We start from the raw sequence: 19,138 nt of genomic DNA, 5'->3' as shown, positions 1-19,138 counted from the left end.
GAGTTCTGGGTCAGACATTTATTGGCAACAAGTCACTTCATCTCTCTGATGCTTTAGTTTTTCTAGTTGTAAAATGGAAACGATGCCAATCCTACCTTGTGAGGATCAAATGGCATATAACTCATAGACCAGTCTGCTTTAACCCTAACCTTCATGATTTGCATTAATGTGTAGGGAATGTTTCCTGATGAGAGTGCCTTAAGTTGATTGATCCCCCATCTGATTATAAAATTGAAGGCCTCTAAAATCACCTGGCTTAGATTAATAGAATGAGCACTCAGACCTCATTCTGCTTAAACCCCGGCCCTGACACCCACTACCTGCCTATCTGTCCACCTATCTGAGGTGGATTCTGGACCTTAGTTTCCTTATCTATAAAATGAGAAAGATGGACTAAGTGACCTCTGATGTCCCTTCTAGCTAAAAATCTATAATCCTATAATCTAATTATTCATTAATTACTTTGCCCTTAGAAATTTGGATGAGCCACTTCATTGAATCAGTAAGAAGCAATTAAAAAAAAACAGAAGAGGAAATATAACAAACATTAGAAACATTTTTGAGCAGCTGTTTCCCAAAATAGTGCATTTCTTTACTCTTCCTCCCTAGTATACTCCCCTTTATTCAGGGTCTCATCTACAACTGGAGAAACAGTTTCTAATGGATGCAAGTAAGTACTATTGCATAATTCACTAGGCATTCATCATAACTTGATCCCTGTTACAAACATAGTGAAAGTACTGTGTAAATTATCAAGTACTACTTAAGTGTCAGGTATTATTTCCCCCCTACTGATGAAAGAACTTTTCTGTTGAGCACCTGATGGATTGTACAATGAATATGGCCTATGACTCTCATCAACCCTTAAACACTTTAGATCAAGTTGTCAGATTCTCTGATAGATTCTATAAGCTATAGCTTGTTTTCTGAAGTATGAGTAGTCAGTGATACATTGCATCCGTTTGACTTTGACCACCTTTGAAGAAATATTAGATACAATGAATTTAGAGCTCTTAGTATTTCCTTTTTTTTTTTAGGTTTTTGCAAGGCAAATGGGGTTAAGTGGCTTGCCCAAGGCTACACAGCTAGGTAATTATTAAGTGTCTGAGCCCGGATTTGAACCCAGGTACTCCTGACTCCAAGGCTGGTGCCTTATCTACTACACCACCTGGCCACCCCGTGCCACTCTTAGTAATTACTTACAAGAGATCCTCAAACTTTTTTTCCTGCAAAAGGATTTTTCCTACAAAAAGACCTATATAAAATAACTATTTAAGGATTATACAGATTGTTTTGAATAACTTGAACAATACCATATGCTGATTATTAGTAACATAATTTAATAAAGGTAATAATGGCCCACGTGTATATGCTTGAGTGTCTCCAGGCATGTGTATACCTATCACCTTTCAGGTCTGGAATGGATCCACATACACAACCAATTCCTGCCATTCTAATCCAAAAAGTTCATTGCAAGGAGGCAAATAGTAAAATAGTAAAACTAAAATTTTAAGGTAAGAAGTAAATAGTAAGAAGTAAAAATAGTAATAATAACAATAATAACAATAATAGTTTAATAAGTGACTTGGTAATGATTACACAACCTTTCTCATATATTTTATATTTTGAGGGAGTTCTCTATACTTTTTTGACAACAATCATAGCACTTAAACATACAAGGTATTATAAGTGTTGTTCTGTTTTCTAATTTCAAAAGGCCCAAATTAGACATCAGATCTAGGATGTATTTAGAAACTGGGTCTGGAGGACAGGATCAAATTTGCCTTGGTTCAAATCTCTGTTCCCCCACTTACTACTTGCGGTACACCTCAGTTTCATCATCTGTAAAATTAGTCTAAGTAGTCAAAAAGCAGCTGGTGGCTCAGTGATATAGAACTCTGAACCTGGAGTTGGGAAGACCAGAGTTCAAATGCAGCCTTAGACTTTTCCTGTTCTGTGACCCTGGACAAGTCAATTAATCTCTGATAGCCTGATGAAAGGTGAAAGAAATGGCAAACCACTCCAGTAAATTTGCCAAGAAAATATCATGGACAGCAGTGGTCCACTGAATCATATGGAGTAGGACACAGATGAACAACTGAACAACACTAAACAGTATGTGAGGTCCTTTCTAGCTCTAAATCTATGCTTCTGTGATCCTATGTCATATTCAAAAGTTCACTATATTTGAACTTTATTCTTCAACAGTGTGAAACAATACCCTCATATTCTAATTTACATATCATCTTAGAGAAGATTGATACCAAGACATGAGTATGAAAGTACCTTATAGTCATTTGACAGAGATACCTAGGACAAAACCATAGAGGGATGTAGAATTATGACCAGTTGGGAGGGAATAAGAAGGAAAAAATGAGATAACTGAAAAAGGAATCCACTATTGCTTGTGAGAAAGTCAGTTAGTTGACTATATCAGACACCATGCTGAGAAAACCCTGAAGATACAAAGGTGGGCAAAAGACAGTCCTTTCTCTCAAAGAGCTCACAATCAAATGGGGGAGGCAAAATGTGTGTATGTGTGTGTGTGTGTGTGCATGTGCATGTATACACCTATATACACTAACTGATGAGATGTAATGTTTTGTGTGACATAAGAAAAGATTATGTTCATAACATGCGTTATAATATACATGTACATATACATATATAAACACACAGAGATGTGTTTTATTTTCTGAATTTTTTACCTACTGCTTTTCTATATATTATGTGTATATTATATTTTCTCTATGTGTGATATATATATCTGTAAAAATATACTTTCACACAATAAATTGGAAATTATCAGCAGAAGGAAGTCAGTAGTATTAAGGGAGACTAGGAAAGACTTCTTGAGGAAGGTTGGGATTTTAGCTGGAACTTGATGGAAGCCAGGGAGGCCAGGGTAAGGAGGGAAAGAATCCCTTTCCTACATCTTTATCATTCTGTGAAAATCCTAGAACTGTACTGGTTTTCCAGATCATCTCAAGGGATATAAGTATTAGAAAAGGTCTCTTGGCTAAGTGTAGTAGAGGAGCGGAGGTTGTTTGCTGTCTTTTTTTATTTTTCTGTTTGTTTGCTTGTTTGCTGTCTTGTGGAAGGGAATGTCAGGATGCTAAAAGTACAGAATCTCCCATTAAAAACTGTCTGGCAAAAGTCCTTTGCTAGGGATTTTTGCTCCATTGATCCCCCCCCCCTACCACTGCTTCTTTATTAAATAGGTTATCTAAATGTTTTCTTGCTCTCTACCACTGTTGCTGTACTTTCACTAGTGTTGCTCAGAAGCAGTCCCTTAGTAGCTGGGCCTGTGATTTAAGATGAGAACTTCTTTCAGTGTACCCTGCTTCTAAACTATGAGAATAAAGAAGTAGATAAGTAAGTAGATTAACCCTTTTTGGAGCAAGATTATTTGAAAGCAGCCATAATATCAACATTTGCATTCTAATGACTATAAATTTATCTTCAGCGTCTCTCTGAACATGTATAACTACATATATATGTAATATATAACTACATATATGTAATATTACTATATGTACTATATTTATGTATTTATATACACACAGGATTACTATATATACAACACATGAGTTATGTCTACACATACACACACACACACACACACACACACACACACACACACACACACACACACATGTGTTTTCTTCCCTGAGTTGTTGACCTCAGTTTTCTTTCCCCATTTCCCCCTCAAGCTGGGTTTATTACCCCTCAAGGAAAATGCAAAAAGCCTTTCTTTCATCTCTGTCTGAGGGTCTTTCATGAGCAATGCTGATGACATCAGTGTTAGTAGCTCTCCATGCTGGGGTCTAGAAGGAGGGCTGTGCTGGCTGTGGGGCCTAACTGACCCAATTCTAATTGCTGACATTGAGCTGATGTTATTCTTGGCCCAGTGCAGAGCGATTACTCAGTAGTTTCTGTTAAAGTGATCCTTTGTTAAACCTCTGCTCACACCCCCTCTCCCCTTTCCTCCTACTCTCTCCTCTGCCTCATACAAACTGAAAAGAGTCCAGCAGTTCAGAAAGTAGAAAAATTAAGTACATTTTGATGGCCAAGGCAGTACTCCCGAAGTTTCCGTTAACTTTAAACTGGTTTGTTTTTAAAACTTTTCTCTTTTCCTCCCACTTCTATCCATCTTTCTTCCTCCTGCATTCTAGTACAAAATGTCAATTTTTAGATGACTTAATATTCTATGATAGCAGGGTCACTTTAAATAAGAGGAAAATTTGTTTCTTGATTTTGGCCTTTTTACCACTTTGTGAACCAGCCTGGATACAGAGTGGGAGCACTCATCCAAATTCCTGAAGCCTGGCCAACAGAGACCAACGTGGCTCTAAGGGGCAGGCGCCAAGAGGAGCTGAGTTAGCAAGGCTTTCACACCCTTTCTAGCCTCAAAAGTGTAATGTACTCTTTAGTGAAAGTACGTATGTTTCTGTGCCCACGTGTATGTGCCTGAGTATCTTCAGGCATGTGTGTACCTATCACCTTTCAGGTTTGGAATGGATCCACCTACACAACCAATTCCTACCAATCTAATCCAAAATGTTCATTGCATGGAGCTAGGACCTAGAAAAATTCTACCTCCGTGCAGGAATTAATACTGTTTTCAGAGAACTTCAGCAGCTGTGTGTTTGTATTGGGGAGAGGGAAGGGAGGGAAGGGAGGAGACTCAGCAGGAGTTTTCAGTCTTTTCATTCTGCCAACAATAATATGTTAGAATCTTAGCATGGCAGAAAGAGAGTAAGTATGGTAAAATGACTGTCCAGGACATCTTCATCATCATATAGCTTAATGGAAGGAAGATACAATGGAAGGGAAATCCAAATGGAAAGAAAATAGAAGGAAAATACAAGGGTAGTCTTAGGGACTCTAAAGACAAAATTACATGTATATAGTTAGGCCCCCAGGGGGTGAGTTAACTTGGATCTCATAGCCTACTGTTTCTTTGATTTTTTTCCCCCCTTTATGGCCTTTGTCAGAAACTTGTAACATGTTTTATTTCTTGTTTCTCTGCTGCATATTACCCTAGGATCATTTTATTAGCTGACAGTCCAATATAACAGCTAGTCATATACAAGATTTGGTAGCAGTAGCTGATTTTTATCTGCCTTAATTGTTTACTCTTTATTCATTGCTCTAGTATTACCTGTCTCATCATTAGTAGAATTAGACTTCACTACCACCACATATCCCCATAATAAGATTTTTAAGAATAGTTCTTTTTGGGGTTCTACTATAGTTTTTTTTTTCCTTTTTTCCCCCAATTGATATTTTATTTTTTCCAATTACCTGTTTTGAAAAGTTTTCAACATTCATCCACATGCATATGCATAAGTTACATACTTTCCTTCCACCCTCCCTTCCCATCCCCACCCCCCCCAGTAATGAGTATTCTGGTGAATATTGTACATATACATTTCTGTTTAACATGTTTACAAATTAGTCATTTTCTGTATGAGGAATTGAAAGGAAAAGAAAGAAAACCATGAGAAAGGAAAGAACATAAGAGAAAATTTTAAAAGTGAATGGACTGTTCATTCAGATTCTGTAGAGTTTTTGGTTTTGTTTTTTTTTTTCTTCCTCTGGATGTGGATAGCATCGTCCATAATAAATCTCCCAGGGGTTGTCCTAGCTCTCTGAACTGCTAAGAAGAGCTGTATCCATCAAGGTTGAACTCACACTGTTGTTGTTAATTGTGTGAGTTGTTCAACCTTGATGATCTCTTGGTTCTGTTCCCTTCTCTCAGCATCAGTTCCATGCTTCTCTAGAGTCCAATCATTCATAGTTTCTTATAGAACAATAGTATTCCACATTATTCATATATCATAATTTGTTTTGCCATTCCCCACTTGATGGGCATCTTCTCAATTTCCAATTCTTTGCCACTACAAAAAGAGCTGCTATGAGTATTTTGGAAAATGTGGGACTTTTCCCATTTTTTTATGATTTCTTCTGGATACAGGCCTAGTATTGGTGTTGCTGAGTCAAAGGGAATGAACAGTTTTATTGCTCTTTGGGCATAGTTCCATATTGCTCTCTAGAATGATTGGATTGGTTCACAACTCCACCAGCAGTGCATTAATGTCCCATTCCTCCCACAACCTCTCCAACAATGATCATTTTCCCTTTTTGTCACTTTAGCCAATGTGATAGTTGTGAGGTGATACCTTATAGTGGCTTAAATTTACATTCCTCTAATCAGTAATTATTTGGAGCATTTTTTCATAGGAATATATATATATATATATATATATATATATCTTTAATTTCTTCATTTGAAATCTGCTTGTTCTATTTTTTTAACCATTTATCGATTGGGGAATGACTTATAACCTTATAAATTTGGTTCAATTTTCTGTATATTTTAGAAATGAGACCTTTATCAGAACCCCTAGCTGTGAAAATTGTTTCCCAGCTTTCTGTTTTCCTTCTAATTCTAGTCTATTTCTAGGGTCCTCCCCAAGTGGAGGGGGTGGGAAATGAACAAAATACCCAGGATATAAACCTGAACCAGGTATAGAAAAGGTGGTTTTATTCCTACAAATTAAAAGGAATGCAAACCACTTAAGAATCATAGAATGATTATAGTCCATTGATAATTTAATATTCAAGCTTCATGAGGATATTTGCAACAGAACTGCTAATTGGCAATTTTATATTTCATCTCCATTGAGTATAGTCTGATCCATGACAATTTTTTTTCCTTTTTGGACAAATCTTCATCTCTTGATCAGTCTGCCACTTGGTCAGTCTTCTACTATTCTTCCTGTAACAGATTCAGTAGCTGATACCCAGCTGCTTGGGCTCCCAGCAAGAGAAAAGTGCCAAGTGCCTTTTGAGTTTCCACAAGGCACCTTACCAAAGGAAAGAAGACAACATAGGAGAAATCCTCATGCTGGGCATAGGTTTTTTTAGAAGTTAAAAGAGTTGTCCTTATACTTCAAGGCCACCAGGAGAAAGAGTCCTAAAGGGCAAGGTATTGCTCTTTAAATATATCCATGGAGTTCTAATTGCCAGTTAAAATAGTCCTCTTGACCAACAAGAAATAGTCAATATATTTGTGCCTGCAGAAAGGCTTTTCCATCAAATATTCCAAGGAAGCTACAATAACAAATTTGAATTATCCCAAATAAGAAAAACTTAACAAAAATGTTTTTTCCCCAATATAGAGGGAGAAAGAATAAGTGAGACAATGAAAGGAAATAGAGATGAATGAAATATATGTAGAAGTGTTTTCAATTCTTCTGGGGAAAAGGATACTATAAAAATTTTAGACTGAGATAAAGTTGAATTTTTTCCCCATGGGAAGTGCAAGATTCTTGTAAATTATGAATATTTTAAAAGCAGTGATGCAGATCACAAACAACCCAATCCTGCCCATGTTATGCACCTGATGCATATCATGTCATACAAATGACCCTGACTTCTCTAAGGTAAAGGAGCACAAGTTTTACCAGGGCCTTCCATGCCAGTTTGGCTTCAAGTACAGGCCCAGCAACAGACTGTATATCTGCTTTCCAAGAACCAGCCCAGCTAAGCACAGAGAAATTCATCACAAATAGTCTAGCCTCTTGGTGATGAATTTATTGGTCATGACAACCCTAGTTAACTTACAAATTCTTTTTTTTATGATTTTCGTTTATTTTATATCATTACAATAATTTTGTTATAAGAGTAAACATAACACCCCCCCCCAAAGATGAGAAACCTCACGAATAGTGAGAGAGAAAAATAAATGGACTTCAGTCTGTGTTAAGATTCCAATGGCTCTATTTCTGGGGGTGAGTTGCCTTCTTTATCATATATCCACCAGAGAAGTTGCTTCAATATTTTTCCCACAGTTGCTAATACTAGCTGTACCTCCACTCTGTTCCTCCCCACTCTCATTTATTCTGTTCTCTCTCCTTTCATCCTGGTCCTGTCCAAAAGTGTGTTGTATCTGAGTACCCTCTCCCACAATGTTCCCTCTCTTCTATCACCTATTCTCCCCCCTTCCCTCTCCCCATTCTCTCTTATCCCATCCCTTTCTTCTCATTTTTCTCTAGGGTAAGCTAGATTTCTATACCCTGTTAAGTGTATGTTACTTCTTCTCTGAGCCATTTCTGATGGGAATGAAGGCTCACCCCTTGCTTTCCCCTGATCCTCTCCATTTAAAAAGCCTTTTCTTGACTCTTAGGTGAAATTTCTTAGCTCCTTATTCCTCTCTTTTCTTCCTCCAAGTACTTCCCTTTATCACCCATCGACTCCATGTTTTTACTATATTATACCATTATATTCCACTCCTTCCTGTGCCCTGTCTATATATGCTCCTTCTAACAGCTCTAATAAATGGCAAAGTTCATATGAGTTATTAATATCTTCTTCCCATGAAGGAATACAAACAGTTCAATAACATTAAGTTCTTCATTAGCTATTCCTTCTCGTCTACCCCCTCTATGGTTCACTAGAGTCCTGTACTTGAAGATCAAACTTTCTGTTCAGCTCTGGTTGTTTCAGTGGGAAGGTTTGAAAGTCCCCTGTTTCATTGAAAGTCCATCTTTTCCCCTGAAAGAGAATTTTCAGTTTTGCTGGGTAGTTGATTCTCAGTTGTAAACCAAGAATATCATTTTCCAATCCCTATGAGCCCTAAATGTAGGTGCTGCCAGATCCTGTGTAATCCTGGCTATGGAGCCATGATAGTTGAATTGTTTGCTTCTCACAGCTTTTAGAATTTTCTCTTTGACTTGGGAGTTTGAGAATATTCCTGGAGGTATTTCTTTTGGGATCTCTTTCAGGAGGTGACTGGTGAATTCCCTCAATTTCTATTTTACCCTCTGCTTCTAGGATCTCAGGGCAATTTTGCTGTATTATTTCTTGAAAAGTGAAGTCTAAGCTCTTTTCCTGGTCATGACTTTCAGGTAGCCTAATAATTTTTAAATTTTTTTTCTGGATCTGTTTTCAAGGTTGGTTATTTTCTCAGTGAGATATTTCACATTTTCTTCTAGTTTTTGGCTTTTTTGGAAGAGTTTTATTTCTTCCTGATTTCTCACAAAGTCATCAGCTTCCTTTAGTTCCATTCTGCATTTGAAGGAGTTATTTTCTTCAGAGAGCTTTTTCATCTCCTTTTCCAGCAGGCCAATTCTGTTTTTTAAGGCATTCTTCTCCTCATTTGCCTTTTGTTTTGCTTTTTTCCATTTGGCCTAAACTGTTTTTTAACATATTATTTTCTTCAGTATTTTTTTTTTGTATTTCTTTCACCAAGCTGCTGGTTTGGTTTTCATGATTTATCTGCATGTCTCTCATTTCTCCTCCCAATTTTTCCTCCACCTTCCTTAATTGCTCAATTGAGCTCATCTATAGTCTGAGCCCATTTTCTATTTTTCTTGGAGGTTTTGGATACAGAAGCTTTGATTTTGTTGTCATCTGAGTATGTGTTTTGATCTTCCATGGGACTAAAGTAATTTTCTATGGGGGGGATTCTTCTTTTTCTGTTGTTTACTCATTTGCTCAGCCCAAGACTAATTTACAGCACTTCCAAGGCTTTGGGGTTTTTTTTTGGGACACACCACTGGGACCTTTATTTCTTCAAGGTCTTATATTCTCTTTCCTGGGCTTTGATCTGTAGATGACCACAGGCATTCCCCTTTGCCCTAGAGCTGTGAGGAGGGTCCCTGCTATCTTAGTATGGAAAGCTAAACTGCAACCTGGATCTGAGTGTGGGCAAACAGCAGAGTCCTGTCCCAGGGAGAGCAGAGAAATTTCTGCAGTCTCCGCTGTGGGCTCTGTTCCGGAGGTGCAGGCTGGTTTCCCCCATTCTCGCTGCAGGTTCTGCAGCCAGTGCGTCTCACTCCACACTCATTCTGGTGTAGCAAAGTTCTCTCACCACCCCTTCAAGTTGTTTCCAGTCATCCCTAGGCTGGGCTGGGCTGGGCTGGGCTGCCCTATGCTGCTGCAGGGGCCTTTTTCCAACTCCTGGTCCTGATGAAACACAACTTTCCCACAGAGCTTCTAAGTTATCTTGGACTGGGAAAATGTATCACTATTGGTTCCACCTCTCTAAATTTTGACTAGAGTCATAATTTGATGGCTTTTAGAGTATTTTGGGGAAGGAGTTCCCAGGAAATACTGTCTTCATGTTACCATCTTAGCTCCACCCCCAACTGAATTCTTAATGATAGATTCTGAATTAATGGTTCACTGCTCTGTTTTGAAGTATTTATAAATTCTAATGCTTATCTTTATATTAAAAACTTCATTTGTGCTTATACTTTGATGTTTTTGGTATCTGAACAACAGAGTTAAATAATAAAATCAGTAATGTTTTATTCTGGTGTACCTTTTAGATAGATTTCTTGATCAGTTGTGTAGGTTGTTACTAATATTGAGCATATCCCATTTAAGCTCTGAGAATCCCTATCACAACTTTTAATTTCATTGATAATTCAGTTTCCCAGAGAAAAACTGCTTACATCATTCCCTTAGGGTTCTGAAGGTACCTTTGAAAAGTCAAGGGTGATTCTTGAATGCCACTGGCTTGAGCCCCCATCAAAGTGCTTCCCTTCAAGATTATTAATTGAGAATTATTTCATCAGCCAGTCTTAAGAGGCTTTTAGAAAGCAGTATTTACTAATTTGGTTCAAAAGAACAGCTGGGAAAGAATACTTCTGCCTCCCCAGGATCTGGATTAACCTTTTTCACGAAAAAAGAGGATAGTAAATAGATTCAGGCTTATTAGAAAACATACAGAGTGGGGCAGCTAGGTGTAGTAAATAGAGCACCAGCCCTGGAATAGGGGTTACTGAGTTCAAATTTAGCCTCAGATGCTTAATACTTACTTAGCTATGTGAGCAAGTCATTTGACCCTATTGCCTTGCAAAACCAAAGCAAAACAAAAGAGAAAGCACTGAGAGCTAAAGAGTCATTTCCAGTTCCTAGTTGCTGAAAGTGTTTTCCATCCTATAAGATACTTTAAGCATAATGTGTTCTTTTTGCCAGGTTGGCTTCTTAAAGAGCTAGGAATTTCATCTGCCCTTAGCTCCTAGAAATGCAGACACTGTTGCCAATTAATCTAAAAATACTGCTTAGGATACTGATGAGGAGATGGGGATACCCACTTTCTCTAGACCCCACAGAACTGGAATGTTGTTTCTTCTAGACCAAGGTGATGGGGAAGGCGAATGGACCTCTTCTCCCATTACATGGTTATTTCTCTGCTCTGTGCTGGCAAATCATGCTCCATCTCTGAAGGGGCCTCCCACCTTAGCTTACTTGATGCTTTTCTATAAAATCCAGAGAGTGTGAAGGAACTTCAAAACTCACTGAAGCAAACCTCTTTTATTGAAGTCATTTTACTTCATCAAGTGACTTTTTTAAAGACTTTGAATTTAGCTTAATGTTTTTTGAGTGACTTATTGATTTTTTGAGAGGTATTCTAAAAAAAGTGTTCTCACTTAGTTACAGAAGTTTTTAATAGCCTTAACCAAAAAGAAGGTTCAGAGTTAAGGAAGAAATTGCAAAAATTCTGAAATCACATTTTAAATTGTCATTTGTCAGAATTCAGATGGTTTGGTTTGCATTGAGGAGCCATATATTTTCCAACTATTGAAGAAAAGTCTTGTACTTTATATGGACATTATTAACCTGCTCAGTGTCCTCAAAAAATTGCTTTGCTACAGCTGCATAGTAAACAGCTTCTTTCCATCATTTCACTCTGATTTATTTGTTTGTCCATGAGCATGTGAGGAATTAACAGTAGTACCATTGTACTATAGGGGCAAAAGACAAGACCTCTTCATTGTGTAGCCCCCAACCATATGAAAAAAGCTTGTATGGGATTCCAGGATTTATATAATGATGTGTTGTGTGTTTTCTTATTGGTAAATAAAATAGAACCCATCATAATGAGAGAGTTTCTTACATTGATGAAATAAGATATTTATTTAAGCAAAGATATGAACAGTCTAGTTTAGTCCTATATACACATAATTATTAAATTTGTAAATAAAATGCCATCCATGGACCTCTGAAAAATGGGACCTATAAATGACCAAAGAAATTAATGGCTTAGTTCCAAATTTACTTTAAAGAAATGTATTCTTTTTTCAGTTTTAAAGGGAGTTAATATTTGATTTTATATGAATTTATTTATTTTTTTTTAGGTTTTTGCAAGGCAAATGGGGTTAAGTGGCTTGCCCAAGGCCAAACAGCTAGGTAATTATTAAGTGTCTGAGACCAGATTTGAACCCAGGTACTCCTCACTCCAGGGCTGGTGCTTTATCCACTGCTCCACCTAGCCTCCCCAATTTTATATGAATTTAAAATTTGCAGTTAAATCCTAGGATAATTTGGCCTCATCTTAAGTCTTATTTTTTCTTCACCAATATTATGTGTTTGTCTTAGAAAACAATAAAATTAAGTAATTTTCTTACCATACTTATAGATTCATGGATAGAAAGTCATAAAGGATATTAGTGGGTCATTTGGTCCAACTTCACTTTACAGATGAAGAGACTGAGACTCAGATATTGTTTATTTCAAACATTCCAATGTAAATATGAATAGAAAACAAGAGACTTTCTATTAATCAGAAGATACAAAGAGAAATATAGCCTCACAAAATTAACTGAAAAGAAACTAATTCCTAGTAGGAGAAAGAAAGTAAAAAAGCAGATCCATTACTACCAATTTTAGTGATTTCTCTGTGCCAGGTGCAGATACAGAGATGAAGAAAATGGTACTATAAAAAGTGAGAAATCTGAAATGAACAAACTTGGAGTATCTAAATGAGGCACATTTTGGGCTTAGCTAATCTCTGCTGACTCAGGCAGGTAAAATTAGTTCATTTAATTGAGAGGTTAAAGAAAAAAGAGCAGGAAAAATGATTAAAGATAGGATAAACTGACTAACAAGGGAAAATTAAAAGAACTGTTTCACCAGGTTGCAATAAATCTACAAATAAAGATATTTTTGAAAAATAAAATGGAGAAATAATCCAGAAGAGTCAGCATCAACTTATAAAACATTTTCTGAGAGCATTATTAGCTGACATTAAGACATGCTGCCTAAAAGAATTACTCATTCAGTCTGCCAATAATATCTATTGAGTTATTTACTGATAGGGCACAGTCCTGGACCTCATTGTGAGAAAATTAATTGATAGAGGCAATCTGGAGATAGTGAATAATAGTCCTGGTCTTGGAGCCAGAAAGATTTTGGTTCAAATTCTGATTTTGACTAGTTATAGTTATATGTCTCTAAGTAAATCACTTGGAATGTAAGTGATTTCAGGCTACTCCCTGAGATGTAAACTATCTATAGATGGGTGCATGAATCTTCACCAAAAAACAAAACTAAAATCTGCTATTTGTGCAGTGCTTTCAATTTTGCCAAGCTATTACAAACACTGCCATTTGATTCTCAGGAAAGCTCTGGGAGATCTATATCATTTTGCCATTTCTACAATTAGAAAAACTGAGAAAGAAATGCCAAATAACTTGCCCATAGTCAGCCACTATGTGTTAAGTGGTGCATATCTCTCCTGACTCTCTTGACATTTTGTACTTGCATTTCTCTAATCTGAAAGAAGTCATGAACTTTTCTGATCTCTATTTGACAAAGAAGTCAGTTATTTGACATAAACCTCAGCATCTGCTGCTTCATGCCTTGTTCACTTGAGAAGGTACTACCTCTAATGAGAAAAAGGCCATGGATGTGATAGCCATATAACCTAGTTAATATCATTCCATGTAATGACAACATTCTGACTTCTGAATAACTGGCAGATTGTGTATCTCCTTCATTATTCTGCTGTCTCAACCACCTGTATTCATCTTCTAGCCTAAACTAGATATTTGGAACTATTAAGAACCTCTCAAAAGAATTAAGAGCTCATTTTAGAGATGGAAGGATACACTGAAGAGTTTCATGTATCTTTAGAAACTCTCAAGTGCTACCTTATTTCCTTGGGTGGTCCATCTCTGGCCTTCCTTGCTGCCCTTTTGTTTGAACAGTAGCTTAAATTTTTCTGTCCCTCCCCGTCAGCATTATGACAGAGTGGTGTAGATTTTTGTAACCAAGTTCAGAAATTATACACAGTCTTTTTGCTCATCTCATTATCTCATTTCAGATTCACGTTCAAGTACTTTAGCAACCAGAAATAACCATATGATTGTATAGCTTGTAGTTATGTAATATGAACTTCTTTTGGCTCATGACATGAGAACAATACCTAGAAACTCCTCCCTTCTGAATCAAGAGAGAAGGGCCCACAATGGATTGGAATAAATAATTCTCAAACTGATAAAAGCAGTCCTGAAACTGTTAACAACTACATGATTGAAAAGGAGAAAAGTCAGTTTTGGAAAGGTATAATGGAATGATGGACCCAGATTGTTAATGAACTAGAGCAGCCATTCTGGAAAGCAATTTGGAATTAAGTGAAAAAAAGTGACTAAATTTTTAGGTCTAAATAGATATCCATTGATTATGGAATGGCTCAATAAACTATGGTACATGAATATAATATACTATTACTTTGCCATTAAAAATGATGACTGAAAAGTACAGAGAAACCTGAGAAGACATTTGAACAGAAACAAAGTGAAGTAAGCAAAATCAGGAAAACTGTATACATAGTGACTACAGCAAAGTTGATGGATAGAAAAGCAATATCAAAACAACTGAAACTGAAATTATAATGACCAAACTTGGCTCCAAAGAAGAGATGTGAGAAGCTATATATCACCTGCTTCATTCCAGAGGTTATAAACCATGAAAGTCAAGCACTGCATATAATGCCAATTTTTTTTCAATATGTTGGCTAGTTTTGCTGATTTTTTTTTCTTCCTCTACTTTTTTATTCTTTTTTTTAATAAAGGGTGGCTTTCTGGGAAAGGATGGGAGAAGAAATATGGTAGAAAAATGTAGGTGATATAAAAACAAAAAAATAGAATTTTTTTTTTAACAAGGTAAAAGGACATGTAATCACCCACTGTAAAAAGTAGTAGTAGTGTGATATTTATCTGTATTGCCTTCCTCAGGCTTTTAACTATGAATCTAAGTAGTTATTTCACCACAGGTGGTCATCCAAGTCCAAGATCCAGCACCGTGAAACATAAGTGAGGGCTGAAGGGAAAAGAATTTTCTGGCAAAATCTTACAAGGATTTAATCAGTGAACAGTACTAACTTACTGGTGAAAAATCCCAGATTTTGTTCCCCCTTTCACCTTCCAAGTTGAAGTCTGTGTTCTGTCTATCAGAAACTCCTCCGTCCCACCCACGAGTGCCCTTATGTTTGCCAGACACATGTGGGAGAAGAAGGGCCTTTCCTGTCTTTCTCCTGGGGCTCAGCCAGTATTCAGACTGTGGTTTTCTCAGTCCACTCTTTGTAGCATAGTTATTTCCCACACCCAAGAAAGAAGCCAGTCAAATTCAGCAAAGTGATTTGATATTTTGATTCAAGATCTTTCTTGAGGAATAATTAGTGCTTCCAAAGCCCTTACATTCTCTATAAATTAACTAATATTTATGAACTTTATTTCTCAGATGATTGTCAGTATGCATAGACTGTACCAACTACTGACCTCCTACATAGAATTTCCATGCATGAATTTCCTTTGATATGTCTTCATTTTGTAAAAAGACTTTTGAGGAATAGGGGACCTCAATGAGCACCAGGACAATTCTAGCCCTACGAATTCATCCATTCTTATATACTTAGAGAGCCAATTTTCTTTTTCTGTTCCATTTTATATACAAATACCCATTATATTTGATGTTTGTTATATTCAGAATAAAAATAAAAATTAATCTTAAAAAAATTTCAAACAATTGTTAAATGTGAGTTTCCAGGGTAGATAAAGAGTTAATGAGACACTGTCTCTATCCTTAAGAATTGGAGTGCTGGGGGAGATATAAAAATAAATAATTTCTGCCCCTCAAGGCTCTTACAAAATGCTTCCATGGAGTACAGAGGTGCTAGGAGATCAAGTTAGAGTATAGGCTCTACAAATAATGGAATTATAAGATTATGGTAATGAAAAGTTTGTTTCCCTTTTATAAGAATGTATATGGGGGTGGGGTGAGGGGAAGTAAGATTAGGGGAAAAATTGTAAAACTCAAATAAAATCTTTAAAAAAAGAAAAATAAAGAAAAATAAAAATCAACTTAAAAAAAAGAATGTATAACTCCAAGTTATGTTATGGAAAGAGAACTAACCTGAAAGCCAGGAAACAGGTTCCAGTTCACTTCTGCAACAAATTGGGTGACTCTAGACAAGCCATTTAAACATCCTTTCTCAATTTCCTCATTTGTAACTGTGAGAGGGTTGGACTAAATTATACTAGAATTCCCTTCTAGCTCTAAACTTCTATAATTCTAAGTGATGTAAAAGACTCTTGTGGCAAGTGTTGCAATTAAGGGAAAGTGTCAATCTTTTCCCCCCATTTCTTTTTGCAGGCAATCTTTGGCAATCTCACATTACCCAGTTCCAATCTGTGGTCTATACATAATGCGGGCTACAGAATCTCCAGTGCCACTGTCAGTGGCCAAAAAGCTACCAGTCTGCCACAGAAGGTGGTGCCATCTCCAAATTCTTCCTCATCCCTGGTCCCCAAGCCCCCGCTCAATCACAAGCAAATGCTTAGGAAGATGTCATCGCAAAAAGTTCCCAAGTAAGTTTATTTTGTCAATATCTTGTCCAGGTCATAATATCACTAAAATATCATAAGAATAATGTCCTTCCTTCACCATGCCTTCAAGACAAGACTATTGTCTTGAGGAGAGAGTACTTAGTCTTTGCTAAATCCTTCCTGGTGCCATTCATAGTAAATACTCAAAAAGTCTTGGGAAAACCAGATGTATTTTTTTTTTGGTATTTTCATAATTGGTTATTCATCTCTTTTCATTTTATTTTGCTAGATACATTTTATCTTGTGTTCATTATGAATGCCTTTATTGGCTTTTAGGCTTCTCCAGGATTGAGACTGTCTATTATTTCATTTGTAACTCCCTGCTGATGTGAAAATGTTGGTGCTCACCACCACAATTGAAATCAAATGAGAACAATCTTGACATTTGAATTTCCAAAAATGAAAGAACATACTTTCTTTGGCAAACTTTTCTACATGGTCTGAATCTTTTATATTTTTTGAAAAATTCTCCTCTTTTTTCAGGATTTTTAATGGGCAGATTATGGAAGTGATGAATTCATTTAATTGATCTTAGTTTCAACAATTCTTGTAAAATATTCTATATCTTTTATATGATGGCTTTAATACATTAAAAAGAAATTTTCAATCTTAATTTAATTCTGGAAAGCTGAATCCTCAACTCCACTTCCAATCTTTCTGTCACTAGTCAGATTTGGTTTCTTGGGGTTTTTTCCCCCCTTAGGCTTCATTTTTAAAGTGAGGATTTTTTCAGAATATCTTTATGGGGTTTGCTTTTTCCAACAGTGTATTAGCCTTGTAAGCTTTTCTTTTTTCCTTTGTCTCATGTATTAAGATCTCATGTATACTTCTGCTTCTTTTTTGTATTTGATTCAAGTTCAGAATTAGAGTCAAAAGTTGTCCTTTGTGGCTTTTGAATTATATTATTAAATCACATACACAGAAAAGTCAAAATCCTGGACTTGCATGGTAATAACTTTCTTGGACACAAATAATGTTTACTGACTGAGCTCTACAGAGAGAACATTGAAATGGGAGCTGAGTTCTGGATTCTAGCTCCAATTCTGCTATTAAGTGACCAAGTGACACTGGGCAAGTCACTTAACACCTTTGGACCTCAGTTTTTGCAACTATAAAATGATGAGATTTGGACTAGAAGATCTCTCCCGGATTTCAAATCTGGTTCTCTGTGAGTTTCAAGACAGGATTAATAAAGACACTGAAATTCATGGATGAAGGTCACTGGTAAAAGTGGGAAGTAACTCCAACTTTCTTTGCCAGATCCCTTTTAGTGTTCATACCAGATTATCTTTAAGGGCATTTGAAAAGCAGACATTTAGCTAGTAGGGTTAGAGGACATATGAATCTCAGATCTGGCAGGTTGGTCTCTCTTGGTGTAATCAAAATCTATTGTAAGGTACTCCCTACTACTATAAGTAATAGACTAGTTGTACTAGTGAATAGGTGGGTTCCCATACCACACAGTGGGGCTATATATTTGAAGGTGCTGGTGTACTGTACTCATTTCTTGGCACTAGGAATGTTTATCCTCCTGAGATGGAATTGCAGCTCTTTGGACAAACTTTGCTTTGCTACATTTTTGTGGTTTCTTCTCTCTGACAAGCGGGAGTGTGGGAAAACCGGATACAGCTCAGCACCAAAAATGCATAGAAGAGGGAAAAAGCAAAAGATTTCTTCAGAATTTAGGAAACATAATCCAAGTAGCAAAAGGCATGCTGTGAGAAGTCATTCCAGGAAATAGTTTCCGATTTGCTTTAAAAACTCCAATATAAGTCTCTGAAAACCAATTCACTGTTAATAGAGAACTTAAATAAAACTTTTTGATTTGTATATAGAATGTCTTAGAAGGCCACCATTTTCAAATCCAGTATTTTTCTTATCTTGCTGTCAGCTTCATCTTAGTTGATTTTTATTGATGAACACAAAAATCTGCTTATTGCAGCAACCCATCTCTAGGAAACTTATAGAAACATCTCCAGATAAGTGTTGTTTTCAGAGGAATCTTCAAAAGATCATTAAATCTGGAGCCTGATTAATAGTTGATGTTCAGACTAAGATGCCACTGCAAGTAATTTTTATTTTTTTATCTCCTCTTTCTGCCTGAAAAATCTGCCACTCCATTATTTTGTGATTGATTGCTGCCCCAATACAGCATCATAAAAATGAATCAGTTCTTATCAGTTATGACTGATTATTGCCAATTCACTCAGGAATTCTGAAGTGACATCATAGCATTCAAACTTTTGAGAATTTTGACTTTATGAAATCCTTTCTTTTTGCTTGAACTTCAGACTTCTAATATAGAGTTTGGCATATGACAAAAATAGAAGCAAATTCCATTTGCCACCAGAGTTTCCATAGATTCCATGTTAAATTCAGAGGGCAATATAAAATAAAATAAAGTTTGTAATTTGAAGGCTGGTGCAAAAAAAAGTTGAGTATTAGAATAATTG

General features: G+C 36.4%; 1 protein-coding gene across 1 annotated transcript in view; it reads left to right on the top strand.

Annotated features, from left to right (window-relative positions):
• Window positions 1-19,138, top strand: part of TTLL5 (tubulin tyrosine ligase like 5) — a 469,247-nt gene that overhangs the window by 381,482 nt on the left and 68,627 nt on the right. The window contains 1 exon segment of the mRNA XM_074235683.1: window positions 16,453-16,667. Coding sequence (XP_074091784.1) covers window positions 16,453-16,667 — 215 coding nt within the window.

This window comes from Macrotis lagotis, chromosome 4, assembly GCF_037893015.1.
Source record: "Macrotis lagotis isolate mMagLag1 chromosome 4, bilby.v1.9.chrom.fasta, whole genome shotgun sequence".
NCBI lineage: Eukaryota > Metazoa > Chordata > Mammalia > Peramelemorphia > Peramelidae > Macrotis > Macrotis lagotis.
This window is presented reverse-complemented; position numbering and strand designations above follow the sequence as displayed.